This window comes from Crinia signifera, chromosome 11, assembly GCF_055691185.1.
Source record: "Crinia signifera chromosome 11, ASM5569118v1, whole genome shotgun sequence".
In the NCBI taxonomy this organism is placed as follows: domain Eukaryota; kingdom Metazoa; phylum Chordata; class Amphibia; order Anura; family Myobatrachidae; genus Crinia; species Crinia signifera.
The window spans coordinates 64666037-64683860 of NC_139227.1; the positions used below are offsets into that span (position 1 = coordinate 64666037).

Sequence of the window (17824 nt, forward strand, 5' to 3'; positions counted from 1 at the left end):
TCTGAGAGGAATCTTGTAAAATGACTTATATCCAGTGGCGGAGACACCGTAAGGCAGCCCCCACTGCTGCTTGGGGGAGCGTGGGCGCCGGGTGCTGGACAAGTGTCAGTGTGACAGACAGAGAGTGTCCGGCACACTACACAGTATGTGGCTGGTTGTTGTGCTACGGCCGCCCGCCCACCGCCGCCAGCTGCTGCCCGTGCGCTCGCTGATCACTGGCGAGTCGGCACGGGCGCGGCCATGACACTGTGAATGTCAGTGTCATTAAAAAAAAAAAAAAACATTGTCCAATGGGAGGGAGTGCGGGCGGGCTGTCCAATGGGAAGGCAGGTGGGTGCAGCCTGAGATGGTGTCAGAGGCAGGGGAAGCAGCAGTGTCTGCTGGTCCCTGCCTCAGCTTCTCCTATGCGTCTGACATCATCACGTCACACGCTGGAGTGGAGAGAGACAGACAGACTACAGAGGCCAGAGCAAGGAGAGGAGCCGGGAACGGAAGCCATCAGGGCAGGCAGCAAAGGGAGTGTCCCACCCAATCTTCACAGATAGTGAGTTTTTATGTATTTATATATGTATGTATATATATATATATATATATATATATATATATTCAGTATATATATAAAATAAAAATAATAATAATAATAATAATATATAAAAAAAAATAGAAATAGGTTAGCAAAATTTGAAACATAATGTAAATGACAGTTATAAAGAAAAGTATTTTTACTGGAAACAAGTTAATGGATCATAAGAGATAAGTTAGAAAGTTGTGGGGGCACCTCAGATAAAACGACCCCTGGACAAGTGAGTGTGACAGACAGATAGTCTGTCCCACTGCACTCAGTGGCAGAGATACTGTGTGTCCGGCACACTACACAGTATGTGGCTGCTTGTTGTGCCACGGCCGCCCACCCACCGCCGCGTGCAAGTATTTGGGATCACAATGATTTTGTATGATGACTCGGTCCCTTGTACAAAATACCATTCTGTATGCTGATCTCATCTCTAAGTGACCAATAGATCCTCACGAGGAGTGTTGTCTCTTCTTTCCAGTCTGGCCGTCCAGTAATACAATCAGCTGCGGCTCTTACCTTTGCGGAGGAGGGGGGCTGCCACTATGCGGAACCCACCTCCACACTCAGGGTCCCCTCCAGCTGCCACTGCATATCCTAGGCCCCAGCCGCCAGTACTCCTCGTGGGGCTGGCACATGTACAGGAGATTTTTTTGTACTGCGCAAGCCTCTATGGGCTTTTTTTGCAGTAGCCACCAGAGGCATATTCAGGGTCCTGGGTCCGGCGCATGTGCAGTATTATACTCATATTGTGCATGCGCGGAACCCGGTTTTTATAGGCTGCCACTCAGCAGCCCATATAGAGTCAACCCAAAGGGAGGCAACACCTCCCAATGGGACTGCCATGGGTGACTGGCAGGTCGGATGTCCAATAGGAAGTCACTGCCAGTCAGGGTGAAGCCAGAGCAGTCTCATAGTCTTTACATAGTCAGAGAACAGTGGCAGATTTTACCTGGGGGAGCTGCATCCCTGCAGCCCATAGGTAAAAACCGCCACTGAGTACAATAGACTTCAAAATCTGCAGGCTGTTATCCGTCATGGTGTGCTGCTGGAACTGATGCAGTCACTGATCAGTGACATTCACATGCCTGGTTAATCTGTGCAAAGTCAGTCATCACCTGCTGCATGGTGCACCCTGTGTGATAACTCTGGGCTGCTCCAGAGCTTCCACCCACAGGTACTGCTCTACTAGGAGTGTCACTGATATACATCTCAGGGCCTGGCATGTATGTAACACAGAGTTTGTAATTCTGAAATGTTAATAGCATACCATGAAGTCTTTTAGGTGCACAGAGAAGAGGCTTTTTAAAGATGCAATCAGCAGCTTAGGATCGGTTATCCACTGTAAACACATCCCGGCCATATAAAAAATAATGAAAATGGGAACAAGCAAACGCAATGCTCAAGCACTCCTTTTATTTTATTTTTTTTAATGAATATTTTTATTATTCAAAAATTCTTTTACATAAATACAATACATACAAACATATAAGCATAGAAACATACGCAAAGGATTTTTTGTTTTCTTTGTTTCCTTTAAAGTCATACATTAAGAGGTTCTTACGTTGTACACTTTAGTATTTTACAGGTATTGTCTAGGTTATCCGGTCCCCGGCGCCTCGGTAATGACCTCCACTTTTTATTTACTGTGCCTGATATATATTTTTATCTTTTCAAAAGTGCTTGGTGCTTTGTGAAATATTCAATTTATTCGGGTTTACCTTTGTCTATTTTTTATTATCCTATTAATGTGCGTTTCTTCTATTAACCCTCGCTATGAGAGATTGATTATTTTATATCTGATTAGTGCCCATTATGAGTTTAGATATGTGACTCCCCTTCCCTACTGTTTCCAAGTGGTTGTCATTATGTGGCACCGGGTCTCGGTCACAATTGGTCGTCTTCAGAGCCCGTGTTCCCTTCAAGTGTGTTATAGTTGTTATTTATCTAACCATCTTAGATATTATCCCCCTGTACCTGTGTAAACTAGCTTCTTGTATCGGCCTTCTTCCTTTACTCCTTCGCATATGCTACCCAGGCGGATAAATAAAAAAAGTAAAATAGAACATGAAAGGATATAAAAGGAATAACAAGGAAGGGAGGCGGTTGCCCCAACTTAAGATGTCCCGCTCCTATATCCCACATGTCCCCTCCATTCTCATTTTTCTCCCATGATTTTGGTTCCCTGTCTATAGAAAGGGATCTGAACCTGTAGCCTCTTTCTCTATATCGTACCAGGATGTTGTTATTATCGTCTTTCTTATTATTTCCTTGGCAGGAGGAGATAGCTTTTTAACATGGGGCAACCAAATGTCGAAGAACCCCTTCACCCTTCTATCCTTATCTATAACCATCTCTATCCAGTCCATCTGGTACAAGTACAAGATCCTAGGTTTTAATAAAGCAATTGAGAGTGTATTTGAAGCCGTCCATTGTGAGAGGATCGTCTTCCGTGTTGCTGCTGCAATTTTAGCTGCCAATTTCCGCTGCCCTTGCGATAATCTGTTCTGTTTGTTATTTGGCATTATATCCCATATGGCCCATTCAGGTGTCAGATCTATACTAATGCCATAGGTGGTTTGTATGTGTAACACGACTGTCTTCCAATATCTTTGCACCTCTGGGCAGCTGTACATGCAATGGTACAGATCCGCCCCCGATGTTGTACATTTAAAGCAGTTTGTATCCATAGATACTCCCATCTGGAATTTTTTTTGGGGTGTATAATATGCCCTGTGCAGGAGCTTGTACTGCATCTCCATATATGATGCTGTCACTAAATTTTTATTTATTCTGACAAAGGCATTTAGTATAGTCTGAAGGGATGTCCCAGGGAGATCCCTGCACCACTTCACCATCCCTGTCTGTGTATCATCCACCTGGGCCTGTTTTCTTATTTGTTCATACAATAGAGATGTAGTGACACCCCTGCTGGCTTCTTGGCCTGTCACCACATCCAAGCCTCCCATTGACTCTCTGTCTGGTAATTGGTTTATTATACTTACTACATAACTTTTTATTTGAAGAAAACTAAATATTGGGATATTTGCTTCAGGGTATTTTTCAACCAATCTTTCATAAGATAATATTGACATATCTTTCCGATCTAGTACGTCCCGTACAATCCTAATCCCTTCCCTCTTCCATTTATGTATATCCTTCTTGTTTTGTATAAGTGATTCCTGGGTTTTTAAATTATGATATAGCGAGGAGAATATTGAGTTATATGGGGATATTCCTAGCCTTTTCCGTGCGGATCTCCATGCTTTACACGTGGTAACCAGTAGTGGGTTCTCCATGATTTTGGCTGGGAATTGTGCTGTTCTCATATGCAATAAGTTACTTAGGGGGATTTCATGGCAAAATTATTGTTCTAATCCTGTATTCGCAAAGTTTTCTGTGTTATTAATCCAGTCCACTGCATACCTATAGTTAGCCGCCAGCCCATAGCTCCGTATACATGGCAGATTTATGCCTCCTACATTTGTCTTCTGGCTCAGTTTATATAGTGATATTCTTGCTTTCTTCCCTGCCCATATAAAAGTGCTCATGGCGGAATTCAGTGTTTTCAAGTCTGCCTCCCCAATCAGTATTGGTAACATCTGTATGTAATATAATAGTCGTGGGAAGGCCACCATTTTAATCAGGAGGCACCTCCCTATGTAGGATAGAGGCAGGGATCTCATCTCTTAAAATCCGCCAGGATACGTGCTATAATGGGCTGAATATTATTACTATATATGTCCTTAATATGAGCCGATATTTTAATCCCAAGATAGGTAATATATGAGTCTGCCCACTTAAATGGGAATGTTCCTGCCCACCCTTGTTTTGCCCTACTATGTAGTGCTAAGGCATTAGTTTTTGTCTTGTTTATCCTAAATCCTGATATTTGTTCAAAATCCCCTAGCATTTTAGTTATTCCTGGGACTGCTTCTTGTGGGTTAGCGATGTAAAGTAGCAGGTCGTCAGCATAAGCTGATACTTTCAAGACGTTCTGTCCCACCTGTATTCCCTTCCAAGCCTCATCTTTGTAAAACTGTCTGATCAAGGGATCTATTGCTATATCAAACAGCAAGGGTGAGAGGGGGCAGCCCTGTCTTGTGCCTCTATGTAATGTAAATTCTGTTGTATTCATTCCATTAACTGTCAAAAAGGCCTTGGGTGAAGAATATAGTTTCCTGAAAAGTGTGATAAAACCTACTCCTAGGTTTTGTGCGTGCATCACCCTTAGCAGATGTGGCCATGAGACCCTATCAAAGGCCTTATCTGCATCACAACTTATCAGGATAGAACTTCCCCCTGTATTGGCCTCAGCTTGAACTAGGGATGCTATTACTTGTCTTATGTTGTGAACAGATGATCTCCCACGCACAAACCCAGTCTGGGTGGAGTGAATAAGTTTGGGTAGTACTATTTGCAGTCGGTCCGCTATAATAGATGTTAAAATTTTAAGGTCTTGATTTAATAATGATATTGGGCGGTAGGAGGATATTAGGGTAGGGTCTTTTCCTGTCTTTAGTATAACTATTACCCTCGCTTTATTAAAGTCTGCATATGCTGGCTCTCCTGACAACATTGAGTAAAAAATTGTTTGGAGATATGGTACTAAGCAGGGACGTGCGGTGAGGTAAATGGCTCATGAGTCCCTGGCAAGTACCAGAGCCAGATTTGCACACAATATATGAGCCATGGGGTACATACCAGCATTATACACATGTACAGCAGTATACAATGCTGGAGATTCGCTGAGTTTTGATAAGAGAGGTGCAGAAAAGTTATCCAGGTGAGGCACTGCCTCACCTGCCATAGACTTTTTACTCCAGAGTTTTGACTATAAAAATGATTAGAATAATAAAAATAAGATTTTATTTATAAATTATTTGTATTTTTTACATAATTTATCAATTCAAAACACCGGTATATATGCTAGTATGACAGGAAAGGCTGTGCCTCACCTGCCTCACCCCACCGCACACCACTGGTACTAAGTGTGGTGTTAATAACTTATAATATTCTGCACTCAGCCCGTCCGGGCCTGGTGCTTTGCCCCTTGCCAACCTCCCAATCACCCCCCTTATTTCCGGGTCTGTAATAGGCCTTACTAAGTTTAAATTCTCTGACTGCGTAAGTTTAGATACACCAGCTCCCCTTACGAAGTCCATCCCTAAGGAAGGATTATCCAGGGGTGCTTCGTATAATTTAGAACAGTAGTCTAGAAAGGACTTGGCTATGTCTGCAGCCGTGTTTAGTTGTTGTGTCCCTAAACTCAGTTTGGGGATATGTGTTATAGGGTTTTTGCTTCTAATTAGGGAAGCCAATAATTTACCCGATTTATTCCCTCCCCTGAAATAGCGATTCTTTTGGCAATCTATATTGAATTGAGCCTTCTCTGTGCAAAGTGTGTCATATAGGGCTTTCAATTCTTTATATATTTCTTGCGTTTCTGTTGTCCTGTCCCCCAACATGTTAGAATAAGCTACTGATATTTCTTTACTAAGTTCACTATATCTCCTATTCATCTGCTGTTTTTTGGCTGATACGTATGCTATAATATAGCCACGCATGACTGGTTTAGAAGCAGCCCATAACAAGTTTATATCTTCACTGTGTTGTTTATTATCTTCCACATAATTCAGGAAGCTCTTTTCTAAGTGCAGTTTGAAATCAGAAGATTCGGTCAAATATGAAGGGAACTTCCAATTATAAGAATGGGTTTTGGGGCATGATAGTGTTAGGGTGAACCAGGTTGGGGCGTGATCTGTGACTAGTATATCTTCTATTTTTGTATCTCTGATCCTTACTAGCAGTGTTGTTGGTATGAGCCAGAAATCTATCCTGGATGAAGATTGATGTGGGTGCGAATAAAATGTGAACTCCTTGTCTATTGGATGTTGGAATCTCCAAGGGTCACTTAACTGTAAAGAGTCCATCAGTAGGGACAGTGCTGGAGGGGGAACATCCCTTATGGCCTTGTCTGATTTATCTAACCTTTGGTTTAGTGTTGTATTAAAGTCTCCTCCTATTATAATATGTCCTTCGGCCCACTCCTGTAACTGAACATAGAGGTTCGTGTAGAAGACTGTATTCGGACCAACTGGGCCGTATACTGAAACTAATGTATATAGTTCCCCTTCCAGCCTCATCTTCACAAAGAGATATCGGCCTTCCGGGTCTTGCTTCTCATCTATGATCACATATCGCAATTTTTTATTGATTATGATCAATACCCCTCTTTTTTTCTCCACAAAGGAAGCTTGTATATGCTCAGTAAACCAATTATCTCTGTGTGTGCTCAAGTCCCTATCCCTCCAGTGGGTTTCCTGAAGTAATACTATATCAGGTTTCAGTCTTTTTAGATGTTGAAGCACTTTCTTTTTTTTTAGGGGTGAATTTAGGCCCTCCACATTCCAGGATAAGAACTTGACACACTCTTGAACAATCATTCTCCCATTATCCCTAATCTGCCTGTTTACCATACCTTTGCTGATGGGACATATCCTTCATATAATACCATTTCAGCCAGGGATTCCGAGTATCCCCCATCCCAGGTCGCAGGACAAGCCCATGCCTAGAAATATCTGGTATATACATTAGACCCAAAACCAGTGTGGGGCTAGGTCCCTCCCCCACAGAAAACCCACCCACATACATTAGTTTCCCATGGATACTTGTGGTATTATCTATAAAAAGTTCCCCTATTCTCCTACTTTGGTTTCTTTGTGTACTCCGTACTTTTTCCATATGCATGAACCAGTTGGGGATTTGCTTCCCCTGTAATACTAGGTAGGTATTTTGTATTAAATCCCAAACACGCCACTGCAATAAGCAAACCAAAAATACCAAGAGCATCAATATACCGTACCAATTAGAAAACCAGTCTCCCCATATCCATAACATATTTAAGCTGCAAATGTTTGCATAATTCTACTCAGTTGGAGTCAATGCCCTTGAAGCAAATGCAACTGGTTGTCCTTCTTGCATCAGGCAACATCCCGGTCCGATTTTACTTGAATCACTCGGTATAGTGACTGGCTTGGGGACATCATAATATTTTCACACAGGTGTAACTGTGACCAAATGCTTTATTTCCTCCAATGCCTTGTCATGCTCAGAAGCCAATGTCATATTGTATCTCTATCCAGAAGTCTGCACAGGGGTTCACATACCTCTGAGAGGCTAGACATAAATTTGGCTAGAAATGTCACAAATCCAATCAAGCGTTGCACGGACTTTATATCAGTGGGTATTTCCAAGACCGCTCTATCTTTTTCAGGGACGACTTTTAAACCTTCAGAGGACAGAATATGACCATGAAAATTAACCTCTTTCAACTTAAATTGTAATTTTTTCACACTAATTAATTTCACTTGTTTGCAAAGATCCAACAGTGCTAGCAATTTGCGGTCATGATCAGCCTCTGCTTCCTTTTCAGTCTCACCACAGCCAACTACAAGGACATCATGTTGACAGCCAACTCCAGTCACTCTAGAACTGGAAAATATAGGATGGAGAGATGCAGGTTGCGCTGAAAGCAGCTTGCTATTAAAGTTACAGTAAGAAGGGTAACACAACACCCTTTAAATTGGAATGTGAGGAGTGTATCTGTGACTTAGATAGTGAGCGCTGTAATCAAAAGAGTGGTACTCCCCTGTTTTGATCATTTCTTTTGAAGCTCCTCGGCAGTCTTTTTGAGGGAGCCGTATATGCAAGACAATAAATTACACAAACACTTTGTGTGATACTGATAGGTTGATTCCAGTGTTTTACATTTGGTTGGGAATGTCCCCTTATTTTTGGTACATATAAATATGATGGAAATGGATTCAGGGAATTATCCCCTTTCTGGTAACTCACAAGTGTCGGAGTTAGTCAGGCGTATCACAATATTCTTGGTCTGCTTTGTCCAGATTGTGGATAGAGACGATTCATAAGCCACAACTAGCGTAAATTAGTTGACTTTTAATTAATTTTGTTAAAACATCAAGTGTAAAAAAAGTGGGGTACTCATCTTTGGGGTTTGCAGAGTTCAGCTGAAAGATGGAAAGAAACCAGGAAGAAACGGGGCCCCGTTCCCTGGAGTGGTCAGTAGTCCTCTTTCCCAAATGATGAGGTCACCCAAAAGGTCAGTCAGCACCAATACATTTCGATCTGCAATCCAGATCTTTTTGAAGGTGTTCTACCCTGCCCCCTCTCCATGAGTGATATCAGCCTTGTGCCTGCCCCCCTGATGTGTTGCCTCTCTGGGCTTCTCCCAGAGAGGTGAAAATAAAAGTAGTCAAGTATACCCCTTATCCCCAAAAGCAGGAGACTGCTGCCCACTGGTGGAAATTGGGACAGTTGGGTGGAATGACTGCATGTTTAAAAATATTTCTCTGTTATTAGTTATAAATCACTTTGGGAAATTGATCTAATTAAAATATAGCTTATTCAGTGGGCAGTATTCAATGAAAAAGTTCTCCATGCATGGAGAGCGTTTTATTTCGCTCTCCATGCACTCTCCGTGTTCCGGAGGGCTCGCTGCCACTCCTGCTCCCTCTATTCAATGTGGTTAAGACTCGCCGCCACTCGCGGAGAGTCTTAACCCCTGCAGGGAGCAGGGAGCTTTCAGGGAGCCGGAAGTAGCCAGAGAGATTAAAGTCTCCCTGGCTGCTCCAGAGGACTGTGGAGGGGAGGGGGGCTCTCCAGGACCCAGGCTGCACCCCCCTATAGCCAGCGGGGGACCTAGTATTCACTGCACCCGTTTGTGCATAGTTACGTTCGGGTGCAGTGAATATATGAATATCTAATGAGCGGCTCGAGCGCTCGGGCCCCCTGCTGGCTGCACTGTGTAAAAAAAAAAAAAAAATGTAATTTTTTTTTTTTTTTTTTATTAAATATATATTCATGTGCTATAAGCACATGAATAAAAATAACATGCCCATTCACAGGAAAAAAAACCTGATTTTTTTACACCAAAATTAAAAAAAAAACCTTTACGTTCAAAAGTTCACATTCCAGCTCTCCATCAAAAGATGGAGAATTGCTACACGGAGAGAGACGGAGAAAATCACTTAAAAAGACGGAGAATATTTCACATTGAATAGGGTTGCTCGCTTTTGGAGAGCAAAATGCTCCATCCAAGGCGAACAAAGCACAAATTCTCCACAAAACACGGAGAACTTTTCTCATTGAATACTGCCCAGTGACTTGGGGAAATATTTCTAAACGCTTGAAGGTAGATAACTTGTAGAGCCATCTTTTTTTTAAACATAGCATGTAAAATATCAGTTACAAGCTACAGTAACTGATTGGCATCTCTCTCCAAGGTTTGATACATCTGTCCTCCAGTCTGTACTGGCTCCTATGTGGAAGCCTTTCCTAAGCAAAACACTGCCATTTTCGAGGCCACAATAAAAACATTCAGTATTACTTCCAGTCAAGCAATACAAATTGTAAGTTGTAAAATGTCTGGCTCACTGATGTGACAAGAAGACTGAGCCCACATACAGAAAACTATTACATAATAGTATGAGCAATACCCACAAGATGATAATGTTTATCAGCAACTAAGCATCTATCACTGTTGCTAAGGGCAATAAATACTGTACATACATTTTAAAAAAGGCTAAAAAAACACAACAAAAAGTCATTGATAGAGATGAGATGAGATGTTAAATGGAGTTACTATGAATTGCATAACTGTAAAAGTTATATAACATGTTTATGGAGAAGAAAGAATCCAAGAACAGAATGGAAGAGGCAGTGAGTGATTAACCCTTTACTTGTGTTACATCATTTGAAGTGGGACTTTGTGTTTTGTTCTTATATGGTAAGGACCAATGAGGTGCCGTGTGTGCCCCTCACCCATTCAGACACAAATATTTTTTTATCTAAACTTACATGGTGAGGGGAAGCTGACATCTTCTGCTCGTCTGTCAGGCTGCAAGTGTGACATCACTGACCAGCGTCACACTCTGAACTTGCCAGCATGGAGAGGCAATAGCTGAATGCTTAACAAGAGAGTGGTGCAAGGAAAATAAGGATGCTGAGGACCATGGGGGTCATTCTGACCATGGGGGTCATTGTGCCCTGTGCAGTTGGTTGCAGTTGTAGTTCCTTCACCTTCATTTACCTGGGTCAAATGGCTGGAATACAATTAGTGGTGAGGATACACTATAAATCGCTGTGTACAGTGCATGTGCATGCCATTCAATGTTTGTGTAATTCAGACAAAATATAACCAAGTGGTCTGAAGCCTCTGAATTGCTAAACAAGCCAGATGCAAATATACATATATCCTGTATAATAAAAGGCTAGCACTGCGTCTCACCTCTTTGGGGGAAATTCAAGTGTTTTGCATCCTGTTGGCCAATAGATGGTGCCCAATGGAGCAATTCAAGTGTTGCTCCATTTGGGCACAATAACCCTTACTAGTTACCATTATGGGCGGATTTAGGCGGTCACGTGCCCCAACCCCCCCCCCCCCCCATCTGTGTGCCGATGCCGTGCCTGCTGTGTTGTCATGGAAACCCAGAGCAATTGACTAAACAAAGAGATGAGCAAGCAGGAGGAGGAGTTTGCAGGTGCACACTAAATATAACTATTATGGGCTTGTCCACAGCGTCCAGGTTACCTCAATAGGACAAGTCCCTAACACTACTCTGAGACAGGTCCTATTGAGGTAACCTGGACGCGGTGGACAAGCCCATAATAATGGCCATCATTATGCTAAGAACCTCATAAATGCAATATAGCAATGATATTAAAAGGTCTAGCATTTATATTTAGTGTGCACCTGCAAACTCCTCCTCCTGCTTGCTGCACTACGGGTCTCAGCAGGTAGCACCTCATATGTTCAGGGTGTGCAGTTTAGGGCCCCTCCCCCTATGTACTGATCTGACTGATCCGTGCAGGCTTCTGACAAATACCCCAGGAAAATGACGTGTATTTTCCAGGCGTATTTTACCGGCAATTAGTGGCCGTATCCTGCTAATTATCAGCAATATATTATATACTGCCACTTAGTAAATTAGGAATCACCATTCTTTTGAATGGTTATTCGTATTCATATTCTTTCGCTGGCATATACATTCGTATTTGTAAATACGAATATGAATGTGCCATTAATACGAATATGAATACACATATTTTCGGCAAAATATAGTAAATGCTGAAAATACGAATATAAATAAAAGAGAATACGGGGGAAATTTACCAATATGAAAAACCAAGTTTTTCGTATTGGTATTTCCCCTACGGCTGCATACGACTGTTTTAGTCGTATGCAAAGTCGTGTTCCGGAGGGGAAATTACAAAGCAGTCAGATACGACTCCCCTCCGATGGTGTAACAATTCGTATTAGCGGCACATATATACGGCCGCTAATACGAATTCGTACAGGCAGTCTGCACGGATCACTTAGATCCGTGCAGGCTGCAGGGTGTAAAAAAATAGAAAAATTAAATAAATAAAAAAAAAATGGCGTGGGGTCCCCCCCACAGCCGAAACCAGCACCAGGCTGATGGAGCCGGGGCCGGTAATTAAAAATCAGGGAACCCCGATTTTTAACAACCAGCCCCAGGCTCCAGGTCCGGGGCTGGTTCCCAAAATACGGGGGACAAAATGACTAGGGGTCCCCCGTATTTTAAGAACCAGCCCCAGGCCAAACCAGCCAGCAGGGTAATGTCACAGCCGGGGGACACTTATGATATAAGGTCTATTTGTCGGGTTCCCTGATTTTAATTACCGGCCCCGGCTCCGTCAGCCTGGTGCTGGTTACAGCTGTGGGGGGGACCCCACGCCGTTTTTTTTATTTATTTATTTAATTTTTCTATTTTTTTACACTGAAGCCTGCACGGATCTGACTGATCCGTGCAGGCTTAAAGCAAATACGACAGGAAAATGGTGTTCTATTTTTCTGTCGTATTTGCGTGGGTGTTTCACACCACTTAGCAGCCGTATTATCAGTACGGCTGCTTAGTAAATCAGAAACCACCATTCTTTTGAATGGTGATTTCTGTCGTATTCTATCAATGGTGTAGACATTCGTATTTGTAAATACAAATACGAATGTTCCATCTTTAGGACTACGAATTGTTGTATTTTTGGGATTGTAAATCCCGAAAATACAAATTCGTAAAAAAAAGGTGTATTTCTCCCTACGAATACACCTTTTTTCTACGAATCCATTTTGGTAAATGTCCCCCTACATGTTAGGAGGAAAAAACCTCAAACTGCATGTGCAGCCATTAGAAATCCTTACTGTTGTAATCCCCTTGCAACAGGCCTTCTGATTAGTCCCAAGAAGCCCTTTTTCCCATTTAGCTGGATTCATTACTACCAAATGACTTTTCAAGTTTTAGAAATCTGTTTACAGAGGTTAATGGTTTCTTTATGTGTTTATACTATAAAGAGATACAGACAGTTAAAACAGAATGGCAACAGTGTTGCAGCTTGCAAAAATCAGAACAGTTTACATTGTAACAAGGAGAATTCAATTACTGAAGGAACACATGAAATACAATGTATGGCAGATGTTCTCTTGGTCTTGCAATAACTATACATTGAACCACTTATTATACTCCTTTCACACTGCAACTCTAAAATGGTAGATTGCAGATTTTTCAGTCTTTTAAAACAGTTAGGGGCCGTACACACCAGGACGATTTGGCATAAAAATCTCCGATTTCGATGGGTCGTACGAGCGTTTGCTATAGATTGGTGCAAAATCTTTTGTTTTAAGCCCACAATTTCGATCCGATGCGCGTACCCGCCGGTCGTAGGTCGGATTGAAGATCCTACCTACTGCAGTAAAGATCTGTCAATCCGACCTCAGATTGGGGGCTGATTGTATGCAGATTGCGAGATGATCGTGTGCACTTGCCTCGTCAGACCGTCGTCAGATCCTGCTTGTTTATACTCATTTCCTGGTCACTCCCTCCGCAGCCATTTTGTGAGACTCGTGGATGGTACAGGATAGCAGTGACGGAGGATCCTGGAGCACAGCCAAATTGAAGACAGGTATTTGGACCTTCCCTACCCACCAATGCATTAGCTACCCACCAATGCATTAGCTGCCCACCGCTGCCCACCAATGCATTAGCTACCCACCAATGCATTAGCTGCCCACCGCTGCCCACCAATGCATTAGCTGCCCACCGCTGGCCACCAATGCATTAGCTGCCCACCAATGCCCACCAATGCATTAGCTGCCCACCACTGCCCACCAATGCATTAGCTGCCCACCAATGCCCACCAATGCATTAGCTGCCCACCAATGCCCACCAATTCATTAGCTGCCCACCAATGCATTAGCTGCGCACCAATTACCCCCCAGTGCATTTGATGCCCACCAATGCAGTGCAGTGATATATCTGTGTGTGTCACCCCCTCCGCAGCCATTTTGTGAGACTCGTGGATGGTACAGGATAGCAGTGACGGAGGATCCTGGAGCACAGCCAAATTGAAGACAGGTATTTGGACCTTCCCTACCCACCAATGCATTAGCTGCCCACCAATGCATTAGCTGCCCACCACTGCCCACCAATGCATTAGCTGCCCACCAATGCATTAGCTGGCCACCAATGCATTAGCTGCCCACCGCTGCCCACCAATGCATTAGCTGCCCACCAATGCATTAGCTGCGCACCAATTACCCCCCAGTGCATTTGATGCCCACCAATGCAGTGCAGTGATATATCTCTGTGTGTAAATGGTAAATAGCAAAACCACAGCAGGTCATGCTGGAATGTGTAGTTCAACTAAAGCAGGAGTGTCAAGGTTGGCCAACACTGGAATAGATGAAGCTGTGTACACTATCACCTTGTTTACAATAAAAAGGAAACTGGTTGGTGAAACTTAAAACTTTATTGTGATATTAACAAAAGTGAACCTGAAATAAAAGAAGTGTCTTAACAATATATAAACTATAATCATTTAATAATTTTTTTTATCTATTTTCTTATAGACATGTCTCAGGCTCTGGCAAAGGAGCGTGACTTCGTCGAAGCATTTATCGACAAATACAGGGAGTACGAATGTCTTTGGAAGACGAAGTCCAAAGACTACAGTAACAAAATTAAAAGAGCAAATGCCCTGGATGAGTTGGCCAATTTCAGCCGTTCATATCACCCTGAAGCCAATGCGGAGTGGGTGCGGAAAAAATCCAAAATCTCCGCACTGTGTTCCTAAAAGAGCATAAGAAAATGCAGACCACCAAGAGATCTGGTGCCGGAGCCGGCGACGTGTATGAGACCTCCTTGTGGTACTACAATCTCTTAACCTTCACCCTGAGTCAGGAGGCACAGAGGACCGGACTGTACCTCATGGTGGAGAGTGAGGGGGATGAGGTGTTGCAGACTGTGGATGAAAGTTCCCAACCATTGTCGGTAAGTACAGACCCGGTATTGACACATGTCCTTCCTCATTATTTTTTTGGGCCCGGAGAATAGGTTCAGTCCACACATGTCTTTAAATGTGGTTCTCCTGCCAATGGACAGCACCCACTCCATTAAAATAGTCCTTGTACTGGTCTCTAACCTGCATGGCGCGTGTAGTCCCCCTATACTGTTGCGCCGGCGTTTCCACAGAGGATATCTGCACTACCTCCTTTGGCTCCTCTGGGACCTCTGGTGGTGCTGGGCCTGTAGGCCTTTGTGGTCTTTCCTTGCGGCGCAGTAAATTGTGCAGGACACAGCACGCCATGACGACCCAGTCTATTTTGTCCACCCTCAGGTTGATGGCAGTATGGAAAATGCGGAAACGGCTTGCCAGGATACCAAACGCACTCTCCACAAGCCGCCGTGCCCTGGAAAGCCTGTAGTTGAAAATTCTTTTGTCGTGGTCCAGGCCCCTTTTGGCATATGGCTTCATGATGTGCTCATGAAGGGCAAATGCCTCGTCTGCCACGAACACAAAATTGAGCCCATGTTTGGTTTCCTGGACCGACGGCAAGTGAAGAGTGTTGGAGGTGAGCCTCTGGTAGAACTTGGTATCCTTCAAAGTTCCACCATCCGAAGCACGCCCATTCCTGCCAACATCCAGGAAGATGAACTCGTAGTTCGCATTAACCACAGCCATTAGAACGATACTAAAGTATCCCTTGTAATTGAAGTAGTAGGAACCACTCTGTGCAGGCTGGTTGATGCGGACGTGTTTGCCATCAATGGCTCCTCCACAATTTGGGAAATTCCATGTCTCTTCAAACTCTGCAGCGATGTTTTGCCAATCCTTCACGCTGGTAGGGAACTGTAGAAATAATAAATAAACTTGATTAATAAATTGAACTTTGTATTTGTTTCCACAGCAACACAGTGCAGAGACAGAACATTCACCGACCCTGGACCTGTCTGGATTGTCGGAGTCTCCAGGAACATCGCAAGGAATATCCACTACACCCACACCGCCACAACAGGCCTGTAAAAAATCGCGCCGCAAGGAAAAGAAAATAGACAACCCAGAGGAGGAATTACTGATACGGGCCGAACAGGTTCTACGTAGGCCTCCCGACCGATTTGATGCTTTCGGGAAATATTTGTCTGACGGCTTACGCCAGCTGAGTCCAACCCAGCAAATGGCCTTTGAACGCATAAGCAGCGAGCTATTGTTTTTTGGCCGTTTAGACCGCCTTACATTTGAATGCAACATAGCTGGCCTTCTTCCCTGCCAACAACCACCAGGGCCTACTCCCCCAGCACCCTTACCAGTCCCTTCCACTTTGCCAAATCAATCTCCACCTGTCCAAGCATCCTCCGCACAACCTTCAACTCCAGCCCGCTATACCCACCTGTACACCTCATTATTGCCTGATTTCACAGGAGAGCAGGACCCTCCGGTTTTACGTGAATTGTAAAACCAATTCTTGCCCTGTTGGTATGGAGCAGTATGACACATGATGCATGAGGCGCAGATAAAGCCCATGCACACGTGGCGCATGGTGTGGAGCAATGGGGCCGGGACCACTGCTTCTGCACTATGCACCGCGTGTGCATGAAGGTACTTTGATTATCTGCGCCACAAGCACTGTGTGTTCTACTGCTCCGTACCTCTAGTGAGTGCGGCAGTAGGTTTTAAAGCTCAGTTTGTTACAAAATTTTTGACTTGTTATAGCACTTTGGTCTATTTTTATATTATGCGTACCTAATGTTTCTAAAATGACACTTTTGCCATTTGCACATGCATGGAGCAGTATGACACATGATGCTTGTGGCGCAGATAAAGCCCATGCTCACGTGGCGCATGGTGCGGAGCAATGGGGCCGGGACCACTGCTTCTGCACTATGCACCGCGTGTGCATGAAGGTACTTTGATTATCTGCGCCACAAGCACTGTGTGTTCTACTGCTCCGTACCTCTAGTGAGTGCGGCAGTAGGTTTTAAAGCTCAGTTTGTTACAAAATTTTTGACTTGTTATAGCACTTTGGTCTATTTTTATATTATGCGTACCTAATGTTTCTAAAATGACACTTTTGCCATTTGCACATGCATGGAGCAGTATGACACATGATGCTTGTGGCGCAGATAAAGCCCATGCTCACGTGACGCATGGTGCGGAGCAATGGGGCCGGGACCACTGCTTCTGCACTATGCACCGCGTGTGCATGAAGGTACTTTGATTATCTGCGCCACAAGCACTGTGTGTTCTACTGCTCCGTACCTCTAGTGAGTGCGGCAGTAGGTTTTAAAGCTCAGTTTGTTACAAAATTTTTGACTTGTTATAGCACTTTGGTCTATTTTTATATTATGCGTACCTAATGTTTCTAAAATGACACTTTTGCCATTTGCACATGCATGGAGCAGTATGACACATGATGCTTGTGGCGCAGATAAAGCCCATGCTCACGTGGCGCATGGTGCGGAGCAATGGGGCCGGGACCACTGCTTCTGCACTATGCACCGCGTGTGCATGAAGGTACATTGATTATCTGCGCCACAAGCACTGTGTGTTCTACTGCTCCGTACCTCTAGTGAGTGCGGCAGTAGGTTTTAAGGCTCAGTTTGTTACAAAATTTTTGACTTGTTATAGCACTTTGGTCTATTTTTATATTATGCGTACCTAATGTTTCTAAAATGACACTTTTGCCATTTGCACATGCATGGAGCAGTATGACACATGATGCTTGTGGCGCAGATAAAGCCCATGCTCACGTGGCGCATGGTGCGGAGCAATGGGGCCGGGACCACTGCTTCTGCACTATGCACCGCGTGTGCATGAAGGTACTTTGATTATCTGCGCCACAAGCACTGTGTGTTCTACTGCTCCGTACCTCAAGGC

The 17824-nt window shown here is 43.7% G+C and overlaps 1 protein-coding gene across 3 annotated transcripts; it reads left to right on the forward strand.

Moving 5' to 3' along the window:
- The first annotated feature begins 13311 nt into the window (after window positions 1-13311).
- On the forward strand, window positions 13312-17060 carry LOC146045173 (uncharacterized). 3 transcript variants are annotated; one of them, XM_083163876.1, is made up of 4 exons: window positions 13312-13573; window positions 13951-14025; window positions 14520-14940; window positions 15858-17060. In XM_083163876.1, exons 3-4 carry the CDS (start codon window positions 14758-14760, stop codon window positions 16401-16403), a joined length of 729 nt encoding a protein of 242 aa, XP_083020002.1. In that variant the 5' UTR covers window positions 13312-13573; window positions 13951-14025; window positions 14520-14757; the 3' UTR covers window positions 16404-17060. The 3 variants fall into 3 exon arrangements, with proteins under 3 accessions (XP_083020002.1, XP_083020001.1, XP_083020003.1); XM_083163875.1 differs by having other exon boundaries at window positions 13312-14025; XM_083163877.1 differs by lacking the exons at window positions 13312-13573; window positions 13951-14025 and having other exon boundaries at window positions 14085-14940.
- The last annotated feature ends 764 nt before the right edge of the window (window positions 17061-17824 follow it).

Coding starts and splice junctions, on each gene's coding strand:
- LOC146045173 (XM_083163875.1), top strand. CDS start 14,758: ATGCAGACCACCAAGAGATCTGGTGCCGGAGCCGGCGACGTGTATGAG. Junction 14,941..15,857: donor AAAGTTCCCAACCATTGTCG/GTAAGTACAGAC, acceptor TTGTTTCCACAG/CAACACAGTGCAGAGACAGA.